The sequence below is a fragment of the Halictus rubicundus genome, chromosome 3, assembly GCF_050948215.1.
Source record: "Halictus rubicundus isolate RS-2024b chromosome 3, iyHalRubi1_principal, whole genome shotgun sequence".
NCBI lineage: Eukaryota > Metazoa > Arthropoda > Insecta > Hymenoptera > Halictidae > Halictus > Halictus rubicundus.
The window spans coordinates 10,797,610-10,819,540 of NC_135151.1; the positions used below are offsets into that span (position 1 = coordinate 10,797,610).

The following is a 21,931-nucleotide window of genomic DNA, read 5'->3' on the forward strand; positions in this document are numbered from 1 at the left end:
AATAAGGCGTCGTCGTCGCAGTATGTAAACCTAGCCGTAGGAATGATTAAGAATATTGTTAACGCTTCAGTAATAAGAACCGTTTATGAGCGACCATAATTGTCAGTGAGTGCATGCTGGTTGGCCATCTTTTGTCCCCACTACTGATCTTTACAGAGACATTAAGGTAGATTCCGGCTAGCCATTAAGACGACCGGTTACTGGCTCGTTAAAACATCTTTCAATGGTGTTTTCAGGGTGACGTCCCCGACTGTGCCACCATTACCCCCATCAACCTGCCCTAGCGTACGACAAACCAGTAACACGTGTACAGTCAAATATAACAAGGTGTTTCAGGTAAAAATACCGCTTGAACTCACTTTACCATTTCCATATGTTTCGCTGAGCCGTTTGGGCCTTGTCAATGTTGTTATTGTCATTGCGGGACAATGGGCACCGTCGAGTCTTTCGACTTTTCAATGGTAAGCGAGCACAGATGTGGCACGGACTCGACCGAGCACGTGGTGACCAGATGAAATCGTAAGTTTTTCGGGGCTTTACCTGTGCGACGTTATTGCACTTGGCTGTATCCGCGGTGGTAGAGATATAGTACTGCCATAAAACCGTTTAGGGACGACGGTATTCGCGTTTCGGACGCCGCGACAAAAGGACCAACAGAACTAGGTACCGTGCTTCGTACAAAAAGAATGCGTTATGGCGGTGTAACTAGAAACGATTAAAGTGTCCCACTCGCGGACGGCGATGTTTAATGGCCTTTCCGAATCAGTTGGGAGCTATTTTATTCGAACGATAAATAATCCAAATGAAAAATATTTAAAGTCTGTTTAACCAGACCGGACAGGGGAACACGTGCTCAATTTCTGTTTTCAGTACCCGGAGAGCATGACTGTGACTTTGTCTCGTTTTAATGACGCGTTCTCGGCCCGGTCTCGTTATTTTCTTAATTCTTCGAAACTGGATAGAACTTCTAAAATCAGAATTGTTACCGTACACGGTGTATAAAAATTACACGTCGCGACTACCATAGCGGGATTCTATAGAGTTTTGTTAAAAAATTGGACCGTGGCTTTGACCCTTTTTCCGAAGGTCAACAATTTTTGTATTACACAATGTAGTACTCATCGCGAGGAACGAAAGTCTTATGAGATTTTACGTAGAGTATCCAAACGAGTTATATATTACTATATAAATAAATGTGCTGCCAACAGAGAAAATAAAATTTTTAGTACCAGCTTTTATGCGGACACGACACCACCTTACCTTAATGCTTCTAAAGCCATAAGCGTCACAGGGTTAAACGATTTTAAATAAAAAAGTTATAGGTCACACGTAGGCGAGCATAATAAATATATGCAGTCCATTTAGGTGCTGCTTCGCATTTTAGTTTACCAATGAACCGAGAAGTTACTTTGAAACTAGTGAAATATTCAAACTATGGGTATTGGTGAATTTACAAACACAATAGAACTCCGTTTATCGGAACGCGTCGTTGGTCATGACAGTTCCGATAAACGGATAGTTCATATTATAGGTGCTCACTAATTTCTCTCGCCACCTGTACTCGTCAGTTTCGATAAGTTCATATATCTAGTACCGAGCATGACCTTGTTTGGCTAAATGACGGACAAATAAACGGAGTTCTGCTAGATTGTCTCTGAAATACCTTCATAATCTAAACTAACTGCTAATTGAAATCTGTTTTCACTAATTAAACAGTTTGCGGTACAGGACCTAGCTCCATTTCTTACACATATTTTTTTATATATCCTATTTCATTAAAAAGAATGTAATCTTTCTTGTCTGTTTAATGCATTTCAATTTGCCCCAAAAGCAGACGTTTTCGTTTAACTGCAATTTTCCTTGTTGAAACACATATGTTTATTCAATTCAATCCAATCAATTTAACATTGCACATTGAACACAAGTAACAATTACACGTTTTCCCGAGTTTAATGTGAATCGTGATTCAATTTAATTCTCAAGATAGAAATTTCTCAATTTCCTGAACAGTAGACTCTAACTGCTGTTAATTGTTGTTGTATACTTTTACTTTTGGCACAGGAGGGAGGCAGTTTCAATATTGAAATTGCTTTCATGGGAACTTTAAGAAATGCATAGACTATTTTATAACGCGTTTAAAACAGTGTTTTCATTTTTATTGCGTTCAGCTGGTTTATTAGAGTTGCCTGAAAGCGGGGTAGTTAACTTCATAGGATCATCGATTTCTTTCTGTGCGACCAACGTTACACGATGGTACCAATGTTACCATCATCTGTTGATGATTTAGTCCCTTTGATATTTCTCACAGCTATCTACAAATTCTACACAGTAAACAATTATGTACGAAACTGTGTCGTCCCTAATACTCTGACCTTGCGTAACAAATTTTACACCGTTTACACAATCTGCCGATGACTTAGATTCTTTGATACAGTGAATTCTCGATATATGTCAACAAAACGGGTCTTGTCAGCGTCGTGCATCATGCAGGAGACATACCCGAGCCGTGTTATGTTTACACTCCTCGGCGTCCGAGGTTTCTCGAGTTTCGTGTACCCCGCGGTAGTGGGGATAATTCCGCGATGTTTATCATCCAGGCCTTGGCGACATATACAGAGAGATCACTGTATTTCTCATAGCTATCTACAAATTCTACAAGGTAAACAATGATGCATGAAAACCTGTCGCTCCTAATACTCTGGCCTCGCGTGATAAATTTTGCAATATTCATCACTAGACTGCGGACTTTATCATACAAATCAGTGGAATTTAGTATTCCTCCAAATACACCTGTAGAATATGTAGTAGAATTGCAAAAATTCGAGACGTATGCATTTAAAAATGTCGGAAAATCAGAATTTAGTATTGCTCGTCAAATGAGTGCAACTTCAAGCAATGAAAATACTTGAAAGAGATTCATTCAGCTGACTAAAATGATTCAGGAAAAAAAGGAACTCCTAAGTAGCTCTTGGCCCTTGCAACAGGTGCAGAACATTTTTATTTTCCGTGAAGATCCGCAGTCTATTTGTCAGAGTCGTCCCAGAAGGGTGTCAGGGTAAAGTTCAGGCTGCTGAACGGCTTTTTCGCAGTGAAATACAAGACGCACACACACACAGAATATTTGACCTCACCTTTCTCGGTGCGGGTCTGTCTGTCAGTGGTCCTTGACGACCTGGAACGCCTAAGGGTCGCTTCGAAGTCACCCACCACGTCGCTGAGGTCGAGGACCGGTGAATTTTGCTCGCAAACCTGCCTCGCGCAGCTCGGCCTCGGCAAAGTCACCGTTCCATTCGTCGTGGCAGGCTCTTGGGGTATTTTCGGCAGTTCGGCCTCTAATCCAATGAGGGCCGGGCTCACCTACGATTAAAAATACAAGGGGAATTCACGGGACGACCTTCGCAGATAGCTGTCGATCTTCGACAAGTGTTTATTGCGCTCGGGGCGTTCGCGTTCGACGACCTTTATGCACCCCAATTCCCTCAATTCGTGACGAGGATAACACCCTAATTCACAAACTCTTCGAACACATTTTGTATTTGGACACATTCATATTTATGGTCGTTGTATAATTTATTTAATGCTAGGCTTACGGAGCACCAAATGGGACCAGTTTACATTTCTTTATGAAAATAACGAGAATGTGTATATTCAAATTTTTAACCATTTTTTTTTTTTTATTATACCCGAAGAAATCAATTTGTTGAATAATTGCTCATGGATGCGCTTCGCAATGTCAATAATCTTACATTACACTGACACTTTTTGACACTTTTTTTTTTTATCTAATGGACTCGAGTAAAATTTTATTTTGTCTGTAGAATTTTGCGAATTAAACGAAAAATCAACGAAACTCTGACTGAATTAGTTTCAGCCTGAAACTTTCAGGTCTAAATGGGTTAATATTTATGTTTAATCTTCCAGTTTTGAATCTTTTTACGTGTTGCACATATGTATGTTGTCGCAGAGAAGTATAGACTAATGTAATGCCATAAAGAACTGTTTCATGGTTTTTTATATGTTTTGATAATATATAATTACAAAAATGATACAAATATCGTTTCTAACTATATTTTCGACCACAGGATAAATAATTTTAAGTGTAATAGTCAAGGGAAATACTATATATTTATACTAAAAAGAAAACTTTTTTAAGTACAATACATAATTTCTTTAACTCGCGTACACCTGAAACAACTTCAGTTGAAATTTCGTAAAGTCTTCGTTTTACTTATAAGGATGTTCGAAGATTATTAGAAAAATACAAACAAAATTATTACTATTGTACAATAAGAATCTCCCCATGTCGTATGTGGTACGGTAGGTCTAATTGGGTTAAAACTACTCATAACTTCTAATTGGAACATCATAGGCTCGCGAGACAACATGAAACGGCCCATCCAGGGTGAATAAACTTCCCCGGGGCAATCTGTTCAATGTTGAGAAGCAAATCGCCGTCCAAGAAATTTTTCACAAATTGCGCCGTATCGTGGACCGACTTAGATTTATGTTCCCCGGGAATAAACACGCGCGATGATTAAACAAAGACCGTTAAAAGTTTGCGCGAGCCGTCGGAGGCGTTTTCGCGAAGATAATATTTAATTTAGAAGAGAGGCAACGAACCAGTGATTTTATAATGAGCCAGGAAACGGGACATAACTTAATTAGCGCACGGGTACGAAAACGAACGCTCCTGACAAACCCCCGGGATACGCTCCAGCCACTCGGCTAGAACGATTTAATTATGTAATCGTGCGATCAATTACCAGGCCCAGGAGTACTTCCATCGATTGGCATTGCCTTCGACGTTCCCTTTTCTTCCGTCTCTCGATACTGGACCTGTCGTCGGCACTTCCGGCTGCAACCGCCTCGCAGTACCGCACGAAATCCAGGTCGATGTGGTAGCCGTATGGACAACAAAGGCATTTCGACCCGGTGGAGCCGGAAACGTAGGCCTGCGTCCCCACTGTACGTAACAAACATCGAATTAGTAACGGCGGGATCCCAAGAATTACGGATTAATAACGAACGAATAGCATAGAATACGCCCGGGCATTACTGTTTTGCACGTTGAACGTATTCATTCGGTGGGGGGGATAAAAGACGCGCGGAACGCTAAATGAACGTGCTCTAATGAAGGCTTAATCAAGCTCCCATTTCTGCTTGAACACTCCGGAACTTCCGTAGAAGTTATTTTCTGTTTCGCTGTTCAACGCGAGCAACAACGCGTTATATAACGGAATTAAGTAAAGCTGTTTTTCTGTTTCGTTCTAGTGACTCTAGTTCAAAAATTAAAATTCTTATTGCACATTGACCCTCCAATAAACGGGCTCTAATGACGGCTGAACTGGACTCCCATCTCTGCTTGAACACTCGGAAACTTTCATAGAGTTGATTCTCTGTTTCACCGTTTACCGCGAGCAAAGCTACTTTTCCGGTTTCAGTTCGCTGTATGTTTTGTGAAGATATTCTATTATCTTAATAGGGAAAATATATGAAAATCCAAATTTGACATGGGAATGGTAAGATAAGAATTGTTTCTTCTTTAATAATTTTAATAAGCTGAAACTAGTACATTCAAACCGCACCTATTCTCGTTTTAGTCATAAATGCATAAATGTTTATTCCGGAATACCTAATTTGTAAAAAGAAAACAAAAGACAGCAGCCACAGAATACTATGAACACACATAGATCACTGAAAATCTAATATTCGGACATTTCCCTATTTTTACTACCTGTTTAGATAAAGAAATTAATTCAGTAATTTCCCAGGGAAATGTAATTACAACTAGACTGCGGAATTTATGCATTTATGGGAAGACCGAGTGCGTGTAATTTCAGAAAATATAAAGATTAGCATCTCTCACAACTGAATAAAACCGCTAACGAGAGAAATAAATTCCAGTTTCGTTCCTACGCCTTGCAACGAACGCGAACAATTTTTATTTTGCCTAAAGAATCGCAGTCTATGCACAACTTAAATAATTGTAGAATAAGAAATTTGAAATCGGCCGTCCGATAGGCAGTGGTTCACTCTGAATCTGAATGGAGCATCGTGTCTGAAGAAGATGCATTTAGTAACCGTATTATTTCGAGTTCGAACCGAACCAAACAATCGTAGACGACCTGCGAAAGGAGGCTTGTCTTTCATCGATCGACCGAAGAGAAAGGATCTATCTTTGGAGGGTTGGATCGATTGTGGTTCATCACGAGCGGTTGATTGTTCGAGGGTAACGACCGCCGTGCAGCGTAAACCGAAATATGTTGTAACCATTGGCGACCATCCAGAGGCACGGTAATAATAATCTGGCAAAGTTCGTTAGCCGGGGCAGCGTGGGGATCCCGTTTACGTGTCATATGGTACAGAGCTGTTAAAATTTGGTGGACCTCGCGTGTGTTCCGGACCCCTTTCCGCTTCCTTTGACCCCCTGGAGCACAGATCTTCCGAAAATGACACGAGTCAAAATGGTCCGGTACATACGTTGATTCTACGGTTATTTTGTTAACAATTTTTCAAATTCTAATTTGAATATTCTAATATGCACTGTCCCCACCACTACGGAGTAGATATTTCATCGTCTATGTCAACACGTTGACTGCTATTTTGATATGGGTGACACTTCTATTGGAAATTAACTTTTGACATAATTGAACAAAATGAATTTTAACCTTTGCTTGATGAATAGAATGCTTTAACGCGTCCCAGCATAATTTTGTATTCTACGTAAGAAAAATCAAATTAATTTTGCATATATTTAAAATGATATAGCACAGTATTATTATATTCAGAGAAATTCTAGTCTACAACAATATTCATATTCTATAAGACCACCTTTTTCACTTCCCATTTATACTTAGTTCCATAATTAATTTTGAGAAAACTAAAAATGGGGGAGAAATTTCGTTCATAGATTACCAAACTTGGAGAAGTTAAATGAAAACATTATTTATTTTAATTGATATACGTTTTCTTGTATTTTAGATATTGGCGTGTGTCATAGTTGCATAAAGATTCGCAGTCTAGTTATAACTATGACGGCTGTTGCTGAAATAAGTGCTGGTATCGAACGGGGTAACGAGCTTATATTATCTGACACATTTTGTATCCGACAAAAATATTGTTTGCGAAAATGTCGGACGGCTTGGAACGATGCCGATGCACATGTCTGTGCTGATACGATACGTATAATTAATTGTATTCGAACGTATTTAAAGAATATTTGTTTGATTGGCGCTTGACGGATACATTCTGTTTCCTGACAATATAAATCTACCTTAAATGTTAACAAGTGTCGAGGGAAATTAGTAAATGTCCAATATATATTACGGGTATTTGTAGAATACATTAAACACGTACTTTGTGCGCGAATTATAACGAATGAAAACCAATAAATAAATATTGCAACCAGATGGAAGAGCAAAAGCATTTTATTCTTAATATAATTTGCAACTGCTTTTGATGAGCTAAAATTGCTATATAGTAAAAATAGAATTTATTAATTTCAATACACTGCAATTGTAAATCAAGTTAAAATTGTACAAAGAAAAACAATTTTAATTGGTTTTAAGTATACGAATAAATAAAATTTAATCAAATAAATGAACATATTATTTCGTTATTGTGAAGAGTACACCAACGATTGACAGCGAAAGATTTCTCAATGAATTTTTCAATAGCTACTTTAATGGCGAACCAATAATTTATGTCGAGTAATCGAATAATTTATTCCAGAATTGGAAATCACACTCAAGACCCACGCTTTGCGAATCGCACAACCATGTGTATCTTTTTGCCAATGCAATTTCTTTTGAGAGTATTACATATCTAAGAAGATTATTAAGTCCCCCTCTAATACAGCTCAGACATCGAACAGGCTATTGATAGGCTTCCAGCAGATAATATATGAAGTACAACGAAGAGAAAATTTGATAATCGTAGAGTAACATATGCTTTTTCAAATAAACAATACGATAATAAACATCCGAAAAGCAACGAGCTCTCAAATCCTCTCGGTATAGAATCTCCCTTCTTTTGACAATTTAGAATCACCAGCAAAGCAATTAATGTAGTTCAATTGCCAGCGAATAGAGCCTGAAACAACACTTTTATACATGACCTCTACGCTATCGCGATCTGTGTGGCAATGACATAATGAACTCTCGTCGCAAGATCATGCAACGAATCGCTACGACAATGTTGGCTTATGATTAAAGATATTGTTGCTCTCGCGTTCTATTGGCGATGCCATTAGGTAATTATAGTCTAGGACAAAATTATAGTGATTCACAATGCATTCCGGTGCGCCGCAGAGATGGTTTCCCGTGAAATTTTAATTTAGAACGGACTCCACTCGCACATTGCATGCTCGGATATCATTTGTATTTTATTGCAAAAGTAGTATAAAATAGTAGGAAAGTGATGTCATATTATTATACATATTATTTTAAAATGCAGTGTCTTGGAATTTGATTGTTCAATTAGCTTCGAGGAATTGCAAGGGTGGGCCAATAATTAACAAAGACGAAATTGTTAAAAAATATATAGAAAAATGGAAATAGAAACAAAAGATTTGTACAAACTTGTTAACGGACAAAATTCAATTTGGACGAAGATAATGGTTCGCAATAACAATTTGCTATTCTCCATCAAGCTAAAATCGAATTGAACAATAAAATAGTTAAAGAGATTATAAGTAAAATACGGATTGTTATACAAGATAAAAACTGTCTGTATTAGTTGCCAAATACAGGAGTTAGATTTATTTTTTTCCTAAATCATTCTGATGTGTTGGAAATAATAGTGTTTTCAGATTGTTAAAATGTTTCTTTTGTTTTGCATTTGGTATACAAATTGCTATCTATATTTCTATCTTCTACGCGTCCAATAGGAATTTTCCGTATTGTGCAAAAACAGTGATGTGTGCGAAAAGCAGTCGCGTGCGAAAGGGTGAATAGATCGGCGAATTCATTTTTAATTAAAGCGTTCGAAAGAACGAATCGAAGCTCGAAAAAAAAAACACGTTGAAATGGGAGCCGTTGAGACGACTAAAATGATTGAATTATAAAGGCGCAGAATGTACGGTATTTTCGATTCGCGCGACAGTTATTAACTCACCGTTTCCATTGAAAACGCGGGCCGAGGGCACGACGGTCAAAGCCATTTTCCGTCACCGTGACAGTTTCAATTAGTCAAGACAGCATTTTCACTATTCTGAAACAAAAAGCGTTGCGACGTCAGTTGGCTGTCAACATTCTGCCATATTTGTGGTTGACGAACATTCATAGCGAAAACTCCCCTATGCAGTTTCCCAAATATATCAGTCAAATCGATTGTTCCATAACCTTCGATCATACGAAACAATGAGCTCTGGAAAACAACCAAATTACTGAAATCTCGTCTCTGGGTCCATAAATTCATTAAAAAATATTCTTTGCAAAAATCTAGCCATGTCTCGATTTAACCGATGCACGAAGATAGTTTGCGTAGTTCGGTATAGTTTGCGGCTACTAATTAGAAAAGTGGATCAATGAAATATTAATTTTAATGAACTCCGTGAACTTTGTTATTTTACCACGCTTCGACATGAGGCTATACATCATTTAATCTTGCGTGTGTGGAGAATGGATTTATATGGTAATTGTTAAATGTCTTAATGAGTCTCTAATCTGCGAGGAAAGAACTTTCGAGTAGTGCAATTTATTCGCGAGTGAGCTTGAAAATATTTCTTCAGTCATATTAACAATTCAAATCAGCCATGGCTGTTAGTTTCAACGAACATAATATTAATTTTCCCAAGCTCGTTAACCATATGCCGACCCGGGGGGTTTATTTTTTTGAAACAATTATCCCCGCACCTATAATAGAAGAGAATTCCATGTTTGCAAAATATTGAAATTTCATACGCAACATACGCACATAAATATTCATGTACACGCTCATAAATGGCGGCGTCCAGACCGCAAGCATTCATCAAAGCGCGTAATTCGGAAAACGTTCTGCTCCCGTACAAGCTCCGTTAGGTAAAGTGTTACGATCAATTATTGCAGGACCGCGAATCGTGGCCGGCATCACGGAAATTCTCGGAAGAGCGTAATTTCATTAGGCGTTCGTTAAACTCGCGACGATCCGCCCTCGAATCCTGTCGTGCAGCGGCTCGCGTGATTTCGCCGCTTTCCTCTGGCATCGCTATCGTCGTCAATTACTCCCCGACGAAATCTTCCGCGGTTCTCGCTTCTAATAAAGCGCTAAAGAACTGGAGGAAGCTGCGCGAGTGAGCTCGCGCGCGCGGCAAACTAATTAGTTTCGAAGAATTCCGGCTCGGCCCCTTATAATTGACGAAAAGAAAGAGAGAGAGAGAGAGAGAGAGACAGGGCGACGAGACGAGGAGGAACGCGGCGACAGTGTCACGGCGTCTTTCGCGGTGCTTTTACGAAGAGGTTTAAGCACAATTTCCACGGCGTCCCGTGCCGTGGCTAATTTCGTATGCCGGATTTCTGGTCTGACGGTAACACGTCCTCCTCGCCGCGTGTCGTCGCCGCGAACTTTAATTGTTTCACGCTGACTGCTCGCCGACCGAATTGCCCTCCTTAGGTGCTATGTCTATTAAACCCGAGTGATCCGTAAGATATTTATTTGAATACCCGTTTTCTACCAGAATGAAATATGGTAGAGCGTCAATTATCCGAGCTACGGTGATGTCTCGACGCATGATGGAGGCAATATTAATCCAACATGATTATTTGTTTACGAAACTCTTATCGGTACATTCTTGACATTTTTCTGATTAATTCGACACCGAACACGATACAATTCGGATTACATTTGTTCGATTAATACACGATACATTAGAACCTCGATTATCCGAACGTATGATATATCGTCTAAACTGGCTACTGACATGCTGTGTCTATTCAAAATGAGATATGGTTATGAGCAGGGACCAAAAATAACAGTTATTCTAAAATTTTCTACGATAAAAATCATGATTAAAAAGTTGATTATTATTGAAATTTAAGATGATCTACACAAAATATAAAGAAAAAAATGCGAAGAATGAAGAGCTACGTAAAAAGAACAGTTATCCTTAGTTTAAGTTCGAATACATCTATCATACCGCGCAGATTTCACAGAAAAGAAAGTAACAATAACAATGGAGTTATGTTCCGGTGATGAAGTATCGCCTAAACTCGAGTCTCGAATCGAAATTATCTTCGAATCGCATCAGATTTTCCTCAGAATTCCATTCTTCGACTTGCGTTCACGCTACAATAAACTAGACCTTAATGCCGTGTCTTTATCGTGAAGATGATTTTGACGATGTAATTCGCGAGATTACAGTTATTAAATGTGCCCGGACTTGCGATAATGATTAAAGGGGCCGCGCTAGATTGCTCGTAATCAACGAAAAAAAAAAAAAAAGAAAAAGAAAAACACATCCACTTTCTCTCGACCGGACGCTCGCGGCAGAGGCCGAGGAACCTAACTTGTTATTTCAACATCTTCGAAACCCTTTTCGATCCTTGGCCCGAAAACTGCTGGTCGTACGTGATACATTTACGAAAAGTGGCCAACAGAGTCGATTAGGATTCACGTCGCAATCCCCGCGGTGCGGAGGGACATTTCTTCGGCTGGAGGTCGTAGGGCCGGCGTGTCGGACACGTAACAGAGCCGTTTCCTCCTTTTTCCTTCAGATCGGCCCTATGATTTTTAACGAGGCGCCACGCCGTGTGTGTGTGTGTCTGTGAGATTTGTAATAAACAAGTCTACGTACAATTTGACAGGCTGCGTTTACCCCTGTCGAGGAAGAGACAGCGACGTCGACGGATTTTAAACGAGATGTGTACCGGTAATAATACGCTGCACCGGGGAAACAGCTAACGTCTCGCCGAGACTCCGTTTCTCCGCGGGGACCGGTATTCATCTCACGAGCGAGGATTACTTCTTCGAATCGAAGCGTTCGCGAAATGGAAACTTGCGGCTCCGTTGCGCGCAAAGGTTGATGCAACCGGCCGCAACCTTGGATCTCTGATCGAGCAAAAGATGCTCGTGCGAAGATTAAAAACGGTTCAGCGAATTTATTCCCTTGCCCGCGAGAGGCCGCTCGCAACCTGACCTGCTGTTGTTCGAACGTTACAAAGCAGACATCTAAGGTACAGTGAATTCTCGCTATAAGTCAGTTGCGCGATTCTGGCGACGGACATTTAGACGAAATCTGAGGATCTCGCCTAACGTTGCGTTTGAAATACACAGTGCATGCGGGGACCGCAAATGTCTGTGACATAGGCATTGGTTTATGACATACAGGGTGTACATTTGAAAACTTTCCAGCTAGATATCTCGAAAAGTGTGAAAGATAGTCTGGGGGAAAGATAAGAGGGGGAAAGAGGAGGGCAGTATCAATTGTTTATTTCGGTGGCGTTTTCAGGGTCATTTGAAGGTCAACTTTGTTTTTTCAAATGAAAACCTATATTTTTTATTATGGGATCTTATTGTACGTAAAAAGACCAGCAATTTTCGTAGGATACTTTTTTCTATCCGCTCACCAGCTAAAAAATAAAGTTGACCTTCAAATGACTTTGAGAGCGCCACCCAAATAAAAAATGAAATCCTTGGACACATGTTTTACACTTTTTAAATATCTCTGCACGTAGAATGTCTTGCACGTAGAAACGGACAGCGAAGCTCGATATATCGTATACACCGCGGTGGTGCGGGTAGTTCCAATGACCTTCAACCGCGAAGCTTGCACTGACTTACAACGGGAATTCACTGTACCAGGGCTCGATGTTGTTGCTCCGAACCCGATGTCGTTATTCTGACGTTAGGCCTGACGTCTCGTGACCTGGCGACATTATTCTGGCATTCGCTGATTTATATCACGGTGGGACGTGCAGCGGTCAATTGGACTGAACGCGAGGAGAAAATTAGAAAGAAGCTTTCAGTCCATGGAATCCGAGTAATGATATTCGTTCTTTGAAAAGTTCCCTGAAAATTTATGAAAATTTTGCCATTTCCAAATGTACGTACGATCCAAGTTCTAATTCGCATAAAATGTCACATTCTTCTCGAATTTTTCTGGGAAAGTCCTTTATGATCACAACAATTTTTATCAACATAATTCTGTAACTTTTGAGTCCCAAGAGTATGCTTGTGGGACATTATTTGCTTGACATCGTGTTCTAACTCAACTGGCAAAGTTTCGTTTCACCGTTCGGAGTGATAGGGGTAAAATAAGGGTAATTAAATTCTAACAGGAAATTCTTGAGATTGCTTTGTAATGAACAACGTATAACGATCAAAGATATGCATTTAGTCTACATGTTCGAGCAAATTAACCTGTCGCCGCCATTTTAGCATGGGCTAATATATTTTGGAACAATTACCGCTCCAATATTAAATGAGATACCTTGCAGCCTGTTGTTTTAGCACGAGATGTTTGATCTTGAAATTTCACGCCGTTGTCCTAAATTGGACAAGGCATGGTCAAGATAATTATTGTTCTACTATTGGAGGAGATACGTTGCAACGTAATATCGTTACTTTGATATTCGAAGAGATACCTTGCAATTTGGTAATGTTGTTTTAGCATGAGATATTACACCTTGAAATTCGACGTCGTTGTTTCAATCCATTGTTATTGTTCTAATATTAGATGAGATACCTTGCAACTTGATGTTGTTCTATCATGTTAGGTGACCATTTCGTTCTAGCATGAGATGAGACATCTCGAAATTTGATAGTGTTGTTCTGATATAGGTCAAGATATTTCGCAACTTGATGTTATTGTTCTGCCACACGAGTCTTGAAAATTGAAATACTTTGCAACCCGATATTGTTCTGACGCGAGGCATATTGAAGCATGATGTTATTGTTCTGTCATTAGAGAGATATCTTGCGATCTGATGCTATTGTTCTGTATACTTAGACAGACATCCGAGGTCATTGTTCTGTCGTTAAACGGCACATTTCGAGATTTGATGTTGTTGATTTGATATCGGAAGAGGTATACTTTTACACACAATATGTATCGTTTTTGCAATATAAGTTGAATTTATTAATGAGTTTGACCCTCCTAATAAGAAAAATAAATTTTTGATAGTTTAAATAACTACTACATTGTCTGCAAAAAGTGAAACAATTTTTTATGAAGTATTTGTTGTAACTATATTGCAGATGAAATATGAAAAATTCAGTTAGTGAAAAATAGACACCTACATTCTAGAAAAACTCGTTTCTGGTTGATAAGTTGCCCAACAAAATTTTATTTTTTAAACTCCTGCAACTTTGTATAACAAATTTTTTAAATATTCCACCCGAGCTCGTTTCAGAGAGTAAAGTTTATAATTCTATGCCATTGAAACTAGCTTTTTCAAACAACTTTTTTTTTATTATAAAATGGAGCGAGAAACTGAAATTGCTTTAGTTCATTGGAAATTACGACTACGGAATTTTAAACGTTCGCCCGCATACCTCTCGATGCAACTTCATAAAAAGAAGTCTCTCATTTATGAAAAGTTGATCTGCGATTCTTTATCACGATTTTATCGTACTTTCAATAAAATATGTGTCGCCGGTACTAATGTATTAAATCATTGTAGTGTCTGATAACCAAGGTCATTAACCAAGGCAACCAAGGACATCCTCGCAGTTCAAGAATGTGATAAAGAATGATAGGTTCCGCGATCTTGTTTAAATCTGTAAATCTTTTGTGTAACACACGTTTATTAGAAATATTTCTTTGTTAAACTATTAGAAACAACTCAAATATCGTGGCCAATTCGTCGACCGCCACGCACATTAAATGCATAAGTAAATAACTGATCTTTCTTCAATTTATTGATCTTCCTGATAGCGATTAATAAACGTTTGTTTTACGTGATGACTCGCACGCACTCAATCCACGATACCCTTTGTTATGACACGAAAAAAACGCGCCGGTGATAATCGTTATCATATGGACAGTGCGTCATTTACTAGCGGTCGCTGATAAAGTACGTGGGTAGTAAATATTTGACGTGATCCACGGATGTTTCCCACAGATCGCGAACGGAAGTTTTCACTTTGAGCCTTTCGACCGAAAGCTCGGATTAAAATCGTGTCACGATCGCCGCGTGACCATGCAACTTTAATTTCACCGTGACTGATTGTACTCGGATGCGTTCCGTCATTATCAATGGAACACGAAATCGATTTCGATAAACCTATGAATGATTCACTTTCGGAACAGAAATACCGGAACAGCCGAGACAACTGTGTGGAATTTAACTATTAAACCCAAAAGTGAATATAATTACTTCTATATATATAAAAAAAAATCTATATAATCTTCTATATATAAGAATATATATATTTTTCATTTGGTCAAAATTGTCACACGAGAGCGATAAGTTTGCTTAATTTAAACAAAGACATTCCTCATTTTATCAAGACAGCTTATATTGTAATTGATCAAATATAATTACTTGTAAATATGAATTTCTCCGTAAATTGACTAGCATTTTCAAATGAAAGCGATAAGTTTGCTCAATTCGGACAAAGACTTTCGATTCTTTATTTTATCAAGACTTTTTGGTAAAACAAACAATAAAGCGGGCTGATTGTTTGTACCTGTTATCAGGACGGATTTATCGCTAAAAAACAATAATAAAATGTTTACAGAAACGCGTCAGGTATGTCCTAGTTTCTGAAGCTAAATTAGACAAGTGACGTTCCCGATAACTCGCGAAATGAATCCGTCGCTTTGCGCGAAGATGAATTTGATTCTGATTGTGCAACAAATAATAAGCGATGGCTAAGAGCATTTTATATTCGTTTCATACAAATTTTATTTTATAAAGCAATATAAAATAATCACTTTCGGTATTTCTTAATTGCAGCGTTATCAAACACAAATCCGACTGATATATTGTCTCTGTTCATCTTCCCGTTCTTCCTTACATTCATAGATCATTTCATGTTCATAGATCGTTTCAATCCAATACGATTCTTAAAAAAAAAAACTAGAGTAATTGATTTACAGCAAGTCACCAACATTAGTCACGGTGGTTAGCGATTGGCTGATTTAATGACTAATTTTAGTCGTACGGTCGGCACTGTGTCAACAAACTTGCTTGAAACGCTCTGAATCTTTCATAACTCGCGCCGCGATCATTTTATAGACGTAGATACCGATCTTCTTGCACTACGGTTTTAATGACGAAGCAAGTAATAAAATCGCATTATTATCACTGCTACAGTCCGCGCGAGCCAGCGTCGCGTCGGGGCTCGTGTCTCCGTAAAAACTCTCTCGCCGCGAAGGGTTAAGGCACTTTTATTCGCGCGATGATCGCGAGATTACGAAAGGATCTTCTGGCGACTCACGTGTGTTCGAGAGGCAGTAGACAGCGTCGTTGAATGGAAAGTGAAGTCAACAGCTCGTCGTGCTCGGAAACCGTGGCCTAATTCCCGTAAAATGAATCTCTGGAGCGAGCGAAGAGCCGGGGCGTGCTTGTCGCACAAAACGCTAGAACGAAATTCCGCGCGCCCGGTTTCGGTCCGCAACAATAGCGATCGAGAGAGAGAGAGAGAGAGAGAACGCGCAGCGGGCGTGAAATCAGTACATGTCGCTGCCAGCTCGAAACGGATCGATAGCCGGCCACGTTAGCGCTGATAAGCCGAAGAGCTGATAGCCAGTCGCACGGCTCGACAATGCGGTTGTATAAACCGGTTGATCGCCGTTGACAACGTATACGCGAAAGCGTACGGCGTGCGCATGCTGTTCGATGGAAAATTTGATGATGCTGACCCGCACAGACCGTTTATCCTCTAATCGAGCGTGAAACCCTTTGAGGACCTCAACCGGACCGGTAAATTGCCTCCAAATACCTGTTGCTTTTCTCACGTGAATCTTTTCCCGTTGTTACGCTGGAGACTGTTTCGTCGATGCACCTCGCGTGTCCGGTGTTTGTCGATTGGAATAAAGCTATCGAAAAAATTGCGACCGGAGGATCTTCGACGCGACGATTAGACTGTTATGCAAAATGAAAATTGCATCGCGATTGCAAGACACCTGAACTAAATAGGAACTTATTAAGGGCCCGGAGGTAGTCACGTGACTTTTTCATTAATCATTTCCATTCACAGCCTTCAGACACAGACTTAAGATCCGCCTTGGTCTTAAGTCTGTGACTAAACTTATTAAATTATGAATTCTGACGCTAGAAACGTGCTTCAAGCTTTTGGCTTTATTTCGCAACAGAATCAACACAAAATAAAGCAATGGCATAAAAATGCTTGGATTCCACGGCATGTACATAGTCAGTTTTTGGCCTACTTCTAGCGCTTATATTACCAAATATCTGCATAATCTCGGCAGCTCCTGACCAGCGCGCACTAGATTGAACCTTTCTCTTTTGAATGAGCCCTTTACCAGCGACAAAATATTCTTATTTAAGGACGAAAACTTGAAGCACGTAAAACCATCTTTTGACGGTAATGTAGTCACTCTACCTTATCGCGAATCTACGGAGACCGGCCCATAAATTATAAAAAATGTACTGCTTAACCCCTAAAAATGTATTTCCTGCGATTTATTTTACGATTGCAGTGATTAGAACTTCTTTGTGGTTACATTATATTGGGAAAGAACTTAATGAGTCTTCCCTAACTAGTTACCAAAAAAGAAATGATTAAACGATATAGTCGTCGTGGTTTATGATCGTCGAGAGGACTTGATGGTTTACAAGTTTAGTTATTGTTACTACTGGCAAATTCTGCTGATTTATTAGATCGCTTTATACAGGAGGTAACTACCATCCGCTAATAAATTTGAATTTGTTTCGCTCTTCATTAACGGCGATGTTCAAGCAATACATTACCGACCCCAGAGCAATGTAAACATGGTTACGTAGACGTAGGTGTAATATTACAGAGTTAATAATAATCATAAACCATAGAGTACAGTATCCTTGTCATATTATGGTGTTATTCGAAGCAAATTAGGATCAAATTAACATTCGTATTGGAACAATGGATACACATGCACAGGACCAAAAAATATTATAATACATTGAAAGTTAATTAGATTAATTGTTTCCTTTTGATTTCTTTTCTAAAAACGTTCCAGTATTACATTTAATCCCTAAAAAGAATAAATTTCATATTTGAATTTGAATATTCGTGTGTAAGGTATATTGTTAACAAATAAATATCGTAAGCGATAAAAATAGTATATCTGGTGTTTGATAGGCTTCGGGATTACTTTCGCCGTTCATCTAGGATCAATCAAGACAGTTAGAATTAATAGATAGTTTGTCCTGATGTTATTGAAGGATTTAATGTTATTGCACCAACTGGGAGTTCGCGGAATTATTTCATACGTCGCACTGAACATTAATACATTTAACGTCGGTATTTGTGCTCTTTGATCCGCGATATTCCGAAACGGCTCGTAAACAATAGAGCGAACTCGTAACAATCAGTGCCGCGTTATAACGTTCCATTGCTGTTACCGAGGCAACGATGCGTTTGTACAGGATGGTGATGGTCTCTATTGTTTGTTTATTTTGTTCGACGGATTAATATATTTATGGTATTGTTGCGATATTGAAATTCACCGCTCGAGGGTGGAGCGGCCATTCTGATTGCACAGGTCAGTCCATTTACGGCTTTTATTGCCATCATCTCCGAAGCTACCCCTCGTTGCAAAAAATGCGCAAAGGAAAATAAACAGACTACAGTAATTCCTCGATATATGTATGTAAAACAGATGTGCACAAACTGATCCGATAACAAAACCATTTTTTTTAATGAAACTTTTACCAGCATATTCGTAACATTCTTCTGATAAAAATGTGTCCAGAAGATAGCGCAATTTGGATCATATTTACATGTTCAATTAACGATTTAGTAGAACCTCGATTATCCGAACCGATGATACAACAGTATCTCCGTAACTGTTACATCGTCGGGGCTGCCGAGCGACAGTTCTAGCAGATGTGACACATTCTTTGTAGTGTGCCGACCCCAACAGTTACGGTAGAGACCTTTGCGACAGTTACGGAGATAATGCTGTATCCGAATCGTTCATTACTTCACATGTAAATATTTCAATCTAAAGCGATCCATATACAACAAGATTCGCCGTTATAATTCAGTACAGGTTTAATCTAGCGTTGTAGCTACGCAACTGTTCTATTATCCGAACACTCATGTTCCACTGATTGGTTCGTATAATCAAGGTTCTACTGTATTATAAATTAAACGAGCAAATATCATCCATTGGTATCTTTTCAATCAGAAAAATGTCGCGAATATGAAATAAAAATTTTATAAAAAAAAATGAGTAGACACAAGAGAGTTTTATCATTGTATTAGTATTGTACTGATACGCTGGCATTGATATTCTGTTTTCGAGGCATCGTTGAACAGTTTTCGGTTTTCAAGCTCCAATATTCGTTCGCGTTCGAACAGATATCTCGTCCGGCGATCAAACATGGGAAAAAATATAAATTAAATATTCCGTTTCATAAAACCCAAACCGTCAAACAGAAACACGCCGCGGGTAGTTTGATTAACTGAAATACATGCAAGTAATTACGAGCCGTGCAATTAAACGCGGCCCGCACGCGGAAGCATCACACGCGAAAGAAAGAATAGACGGTGTAAGGGTCGCAATTAATTTCCTGTTTTCCTGCCACTTAATTCCACCCTGTTCCAGCATTCTGTTGCTTTTTTTCCGCAACGTTTAATATCGCAGAGAAGGCTACGGTCTATCAAGATGATATGCAGTAGCGCGAAAAAAGTTTACGGCCTGGTGGATTCTTCAAATTATTTGTTGAAAATGATACCAAAAAAAAAAGAAGTTTAGCTAATGTTCATTTACGAAATTGTTGAATTGATGAGATCAAAAATTTCCGACAATATTATAATAGAATTTCGTACTTTGTCTTGTAATATTAATGCGTTATTTTTACTATTTCGTAGCTGTGTCTTTTATTTTGATGACTGTTTGGTCAAAAGATGTTTCGGAGTTGTCTTTATCTATTCTATGGTGGCTGGTAGAAAAGGTAAATGTCATCTAAAATTATTAACATCTTTTATCCGTAAAAACTCAAGACAGAGGTTTTCACATTTAACAAAAGTGTAAGTTTAAATTTGTATGTTTTAGGGAAACAAAATATACATTAAGTGGCCAATTTAGTAATGTACTAATTTAACTCCTGAATATTGGGTTAGATTTCAGCTAGCCCTTAATTTCCTGCTGCGAGGCTAATGGCTGTGCTGTTGCGTACAAACTAATTTTCTTCATGTGTCAATGTTAATGAAGTAATGATTTATATTATTATTATTGTTGTTGTTATTATTATTATTATAATACTATTATTATTAGTATAGATATTTTTCTGGAAACATATCTTTTCGATAGATTAATCCTTAAATTTAACGGATCGCTTATTTTGTGTGAAATGCTGCCTCATCGAGCCATATTGAATAATCTCATAATATACTGCAGCCAGCTACAAATTGAGCTATAATTTGTCTTGATTCTGTTGCGAAATAAAGGCGAAAACTTGAAGCACGTTTCTGGCATCAGAATTCATAATATCGATAATACAGAGCAAAAAATGTGACAAGTTTAGACACAGGCTTAAGACCCGTTGGATCAAGACCAAGACGGATCTTGAGTCTGTGTCTGAAGGCTGTGAATGGAAATTATTAATTAAAAAGTCACGTGACTACCCCGGGCCCTAAACTATGTTTTAATAGTGGGTAGTAAGCACGGTCAAAGGCCTGCATGGAAAGTTTCAGTGTTGAGCGTCGCGCGAACGGGGTGAAGGACAGAAAAGTCTTGTAGATTCACAATATTAACAACCCCAACACGGCGAGATAGTAAAGAAAGCGGTTCGTGACCCCGTATAAATATAGAAAGCAACGTTCCCCAGAAAAGGGGAGAAGATAAAAAAGTCGTGCACGGTCAAAGTGCCGGCGGAGACGACGAGAAGGATCCGTCCTGAAGGAGATTAAACACCGGCAGGATCACCGGCCGAGATCTTGGAGGAAGTACTTAAAGCTTCGAGGGTGCGTGTAAATCATACACCTAACCGCATCGTTCATTCGTCTTGCTCCACCTCCGCTAACTGCCTGGTTCGCTATCAGTCACTCCACGCAAAGCATAAACACACGGTCGCGGTCGTTGCGCTACCAGTAGCGGAGAGGTCGCCACTGACAAATTGCTCACCGTTTTTCTACCCCCTCCCCCCGAGTTTCGAACACTCTTTGAAACTAAACAACTTCTTTGAAATTGGATCAAACGATTCGAGTCCGTTCACAGAAGTTCGAGGAACCAATTTATTGGGTGACGTGTGAAATTAAGCGCGAAGCATGGTAAATATGCGAACAAATGTGTGAGTTACTCAATGATAAACGGTTGATTTTTTAACAGAGGTGTAATTAAAATTTTGAATTAAAGCTTGAGGAAATATATAATGTTTCTACGACGCAGACTTATTGTTTCGCGAAGAAAAGATTCTATTTTACCAACTGGTTATTTGAAATATCTTCTTTAATACTCTGCATGGCTAAACTTTACTTCAGGAAACAAGAAATTTCTAACTTTTTAAATGTAATCTAGTATATTTCGGCGAGAAATTACCGAAAATGCAAGTTTTAATCCTAGGCGATCAGTAATTCGGTTGTGCGTGTGTAAAGATGTGCGGTTATCAGTGTTTTTGGCAGGTAAGGGTGCCGCCATATTGGTATGTACTCAGATATCGTCCAATGAGCGGAGTTGCGACAAGGACTACGCTTGCAAATTCACGTTATCGACATAATCGCGTGCTTGTGCTGCCACCTAGCGGCTCCGCTCGTTAGACGACGCGCGACGCTGAATACATACCAACACGGTGGCGCCCTTACCTGTCAAAAACGCTTAAAATCGCTCAACTTTTGAACC

General features: G+C 39.1%; 1 protein-coding gene across 2 annotated transcripts in view; it reads right to left on the reverse strand.

Moving 5' to 3' along the window:
• Positions 1-21,931, reverse strand: part of Kank (KN motif and ankyrin repeat domain-containing protein 2 kank) — a 91,233-nt gene that overhangs the window by 32,227 nt on the left and 37,075 nt on the right. For both annotated transcript variants that reach the window (XM_076785325.1, XM_076785326.1), the window contains exons 2-4: positions 9,115-9,210; positions 4,764-4,963; positions 3,132-3,357 (exon numbers count right to left, since the gene is read on the reverse strand). In XM_076785325.1, the coding sequence (XP_076641440.1) occupies positions 3,132-3,357; positions 4,764-4,963; positions 9,115-9,160 (472 nt within the window). In that variant the 5' untranslated portion in view covers positions 9,161-9,210. The remainder of the gene's footprint in view (positions 1-3,131; positions 3,358-4,763; positions 4,964-9,114; positions 9,211-21,931) is intronic.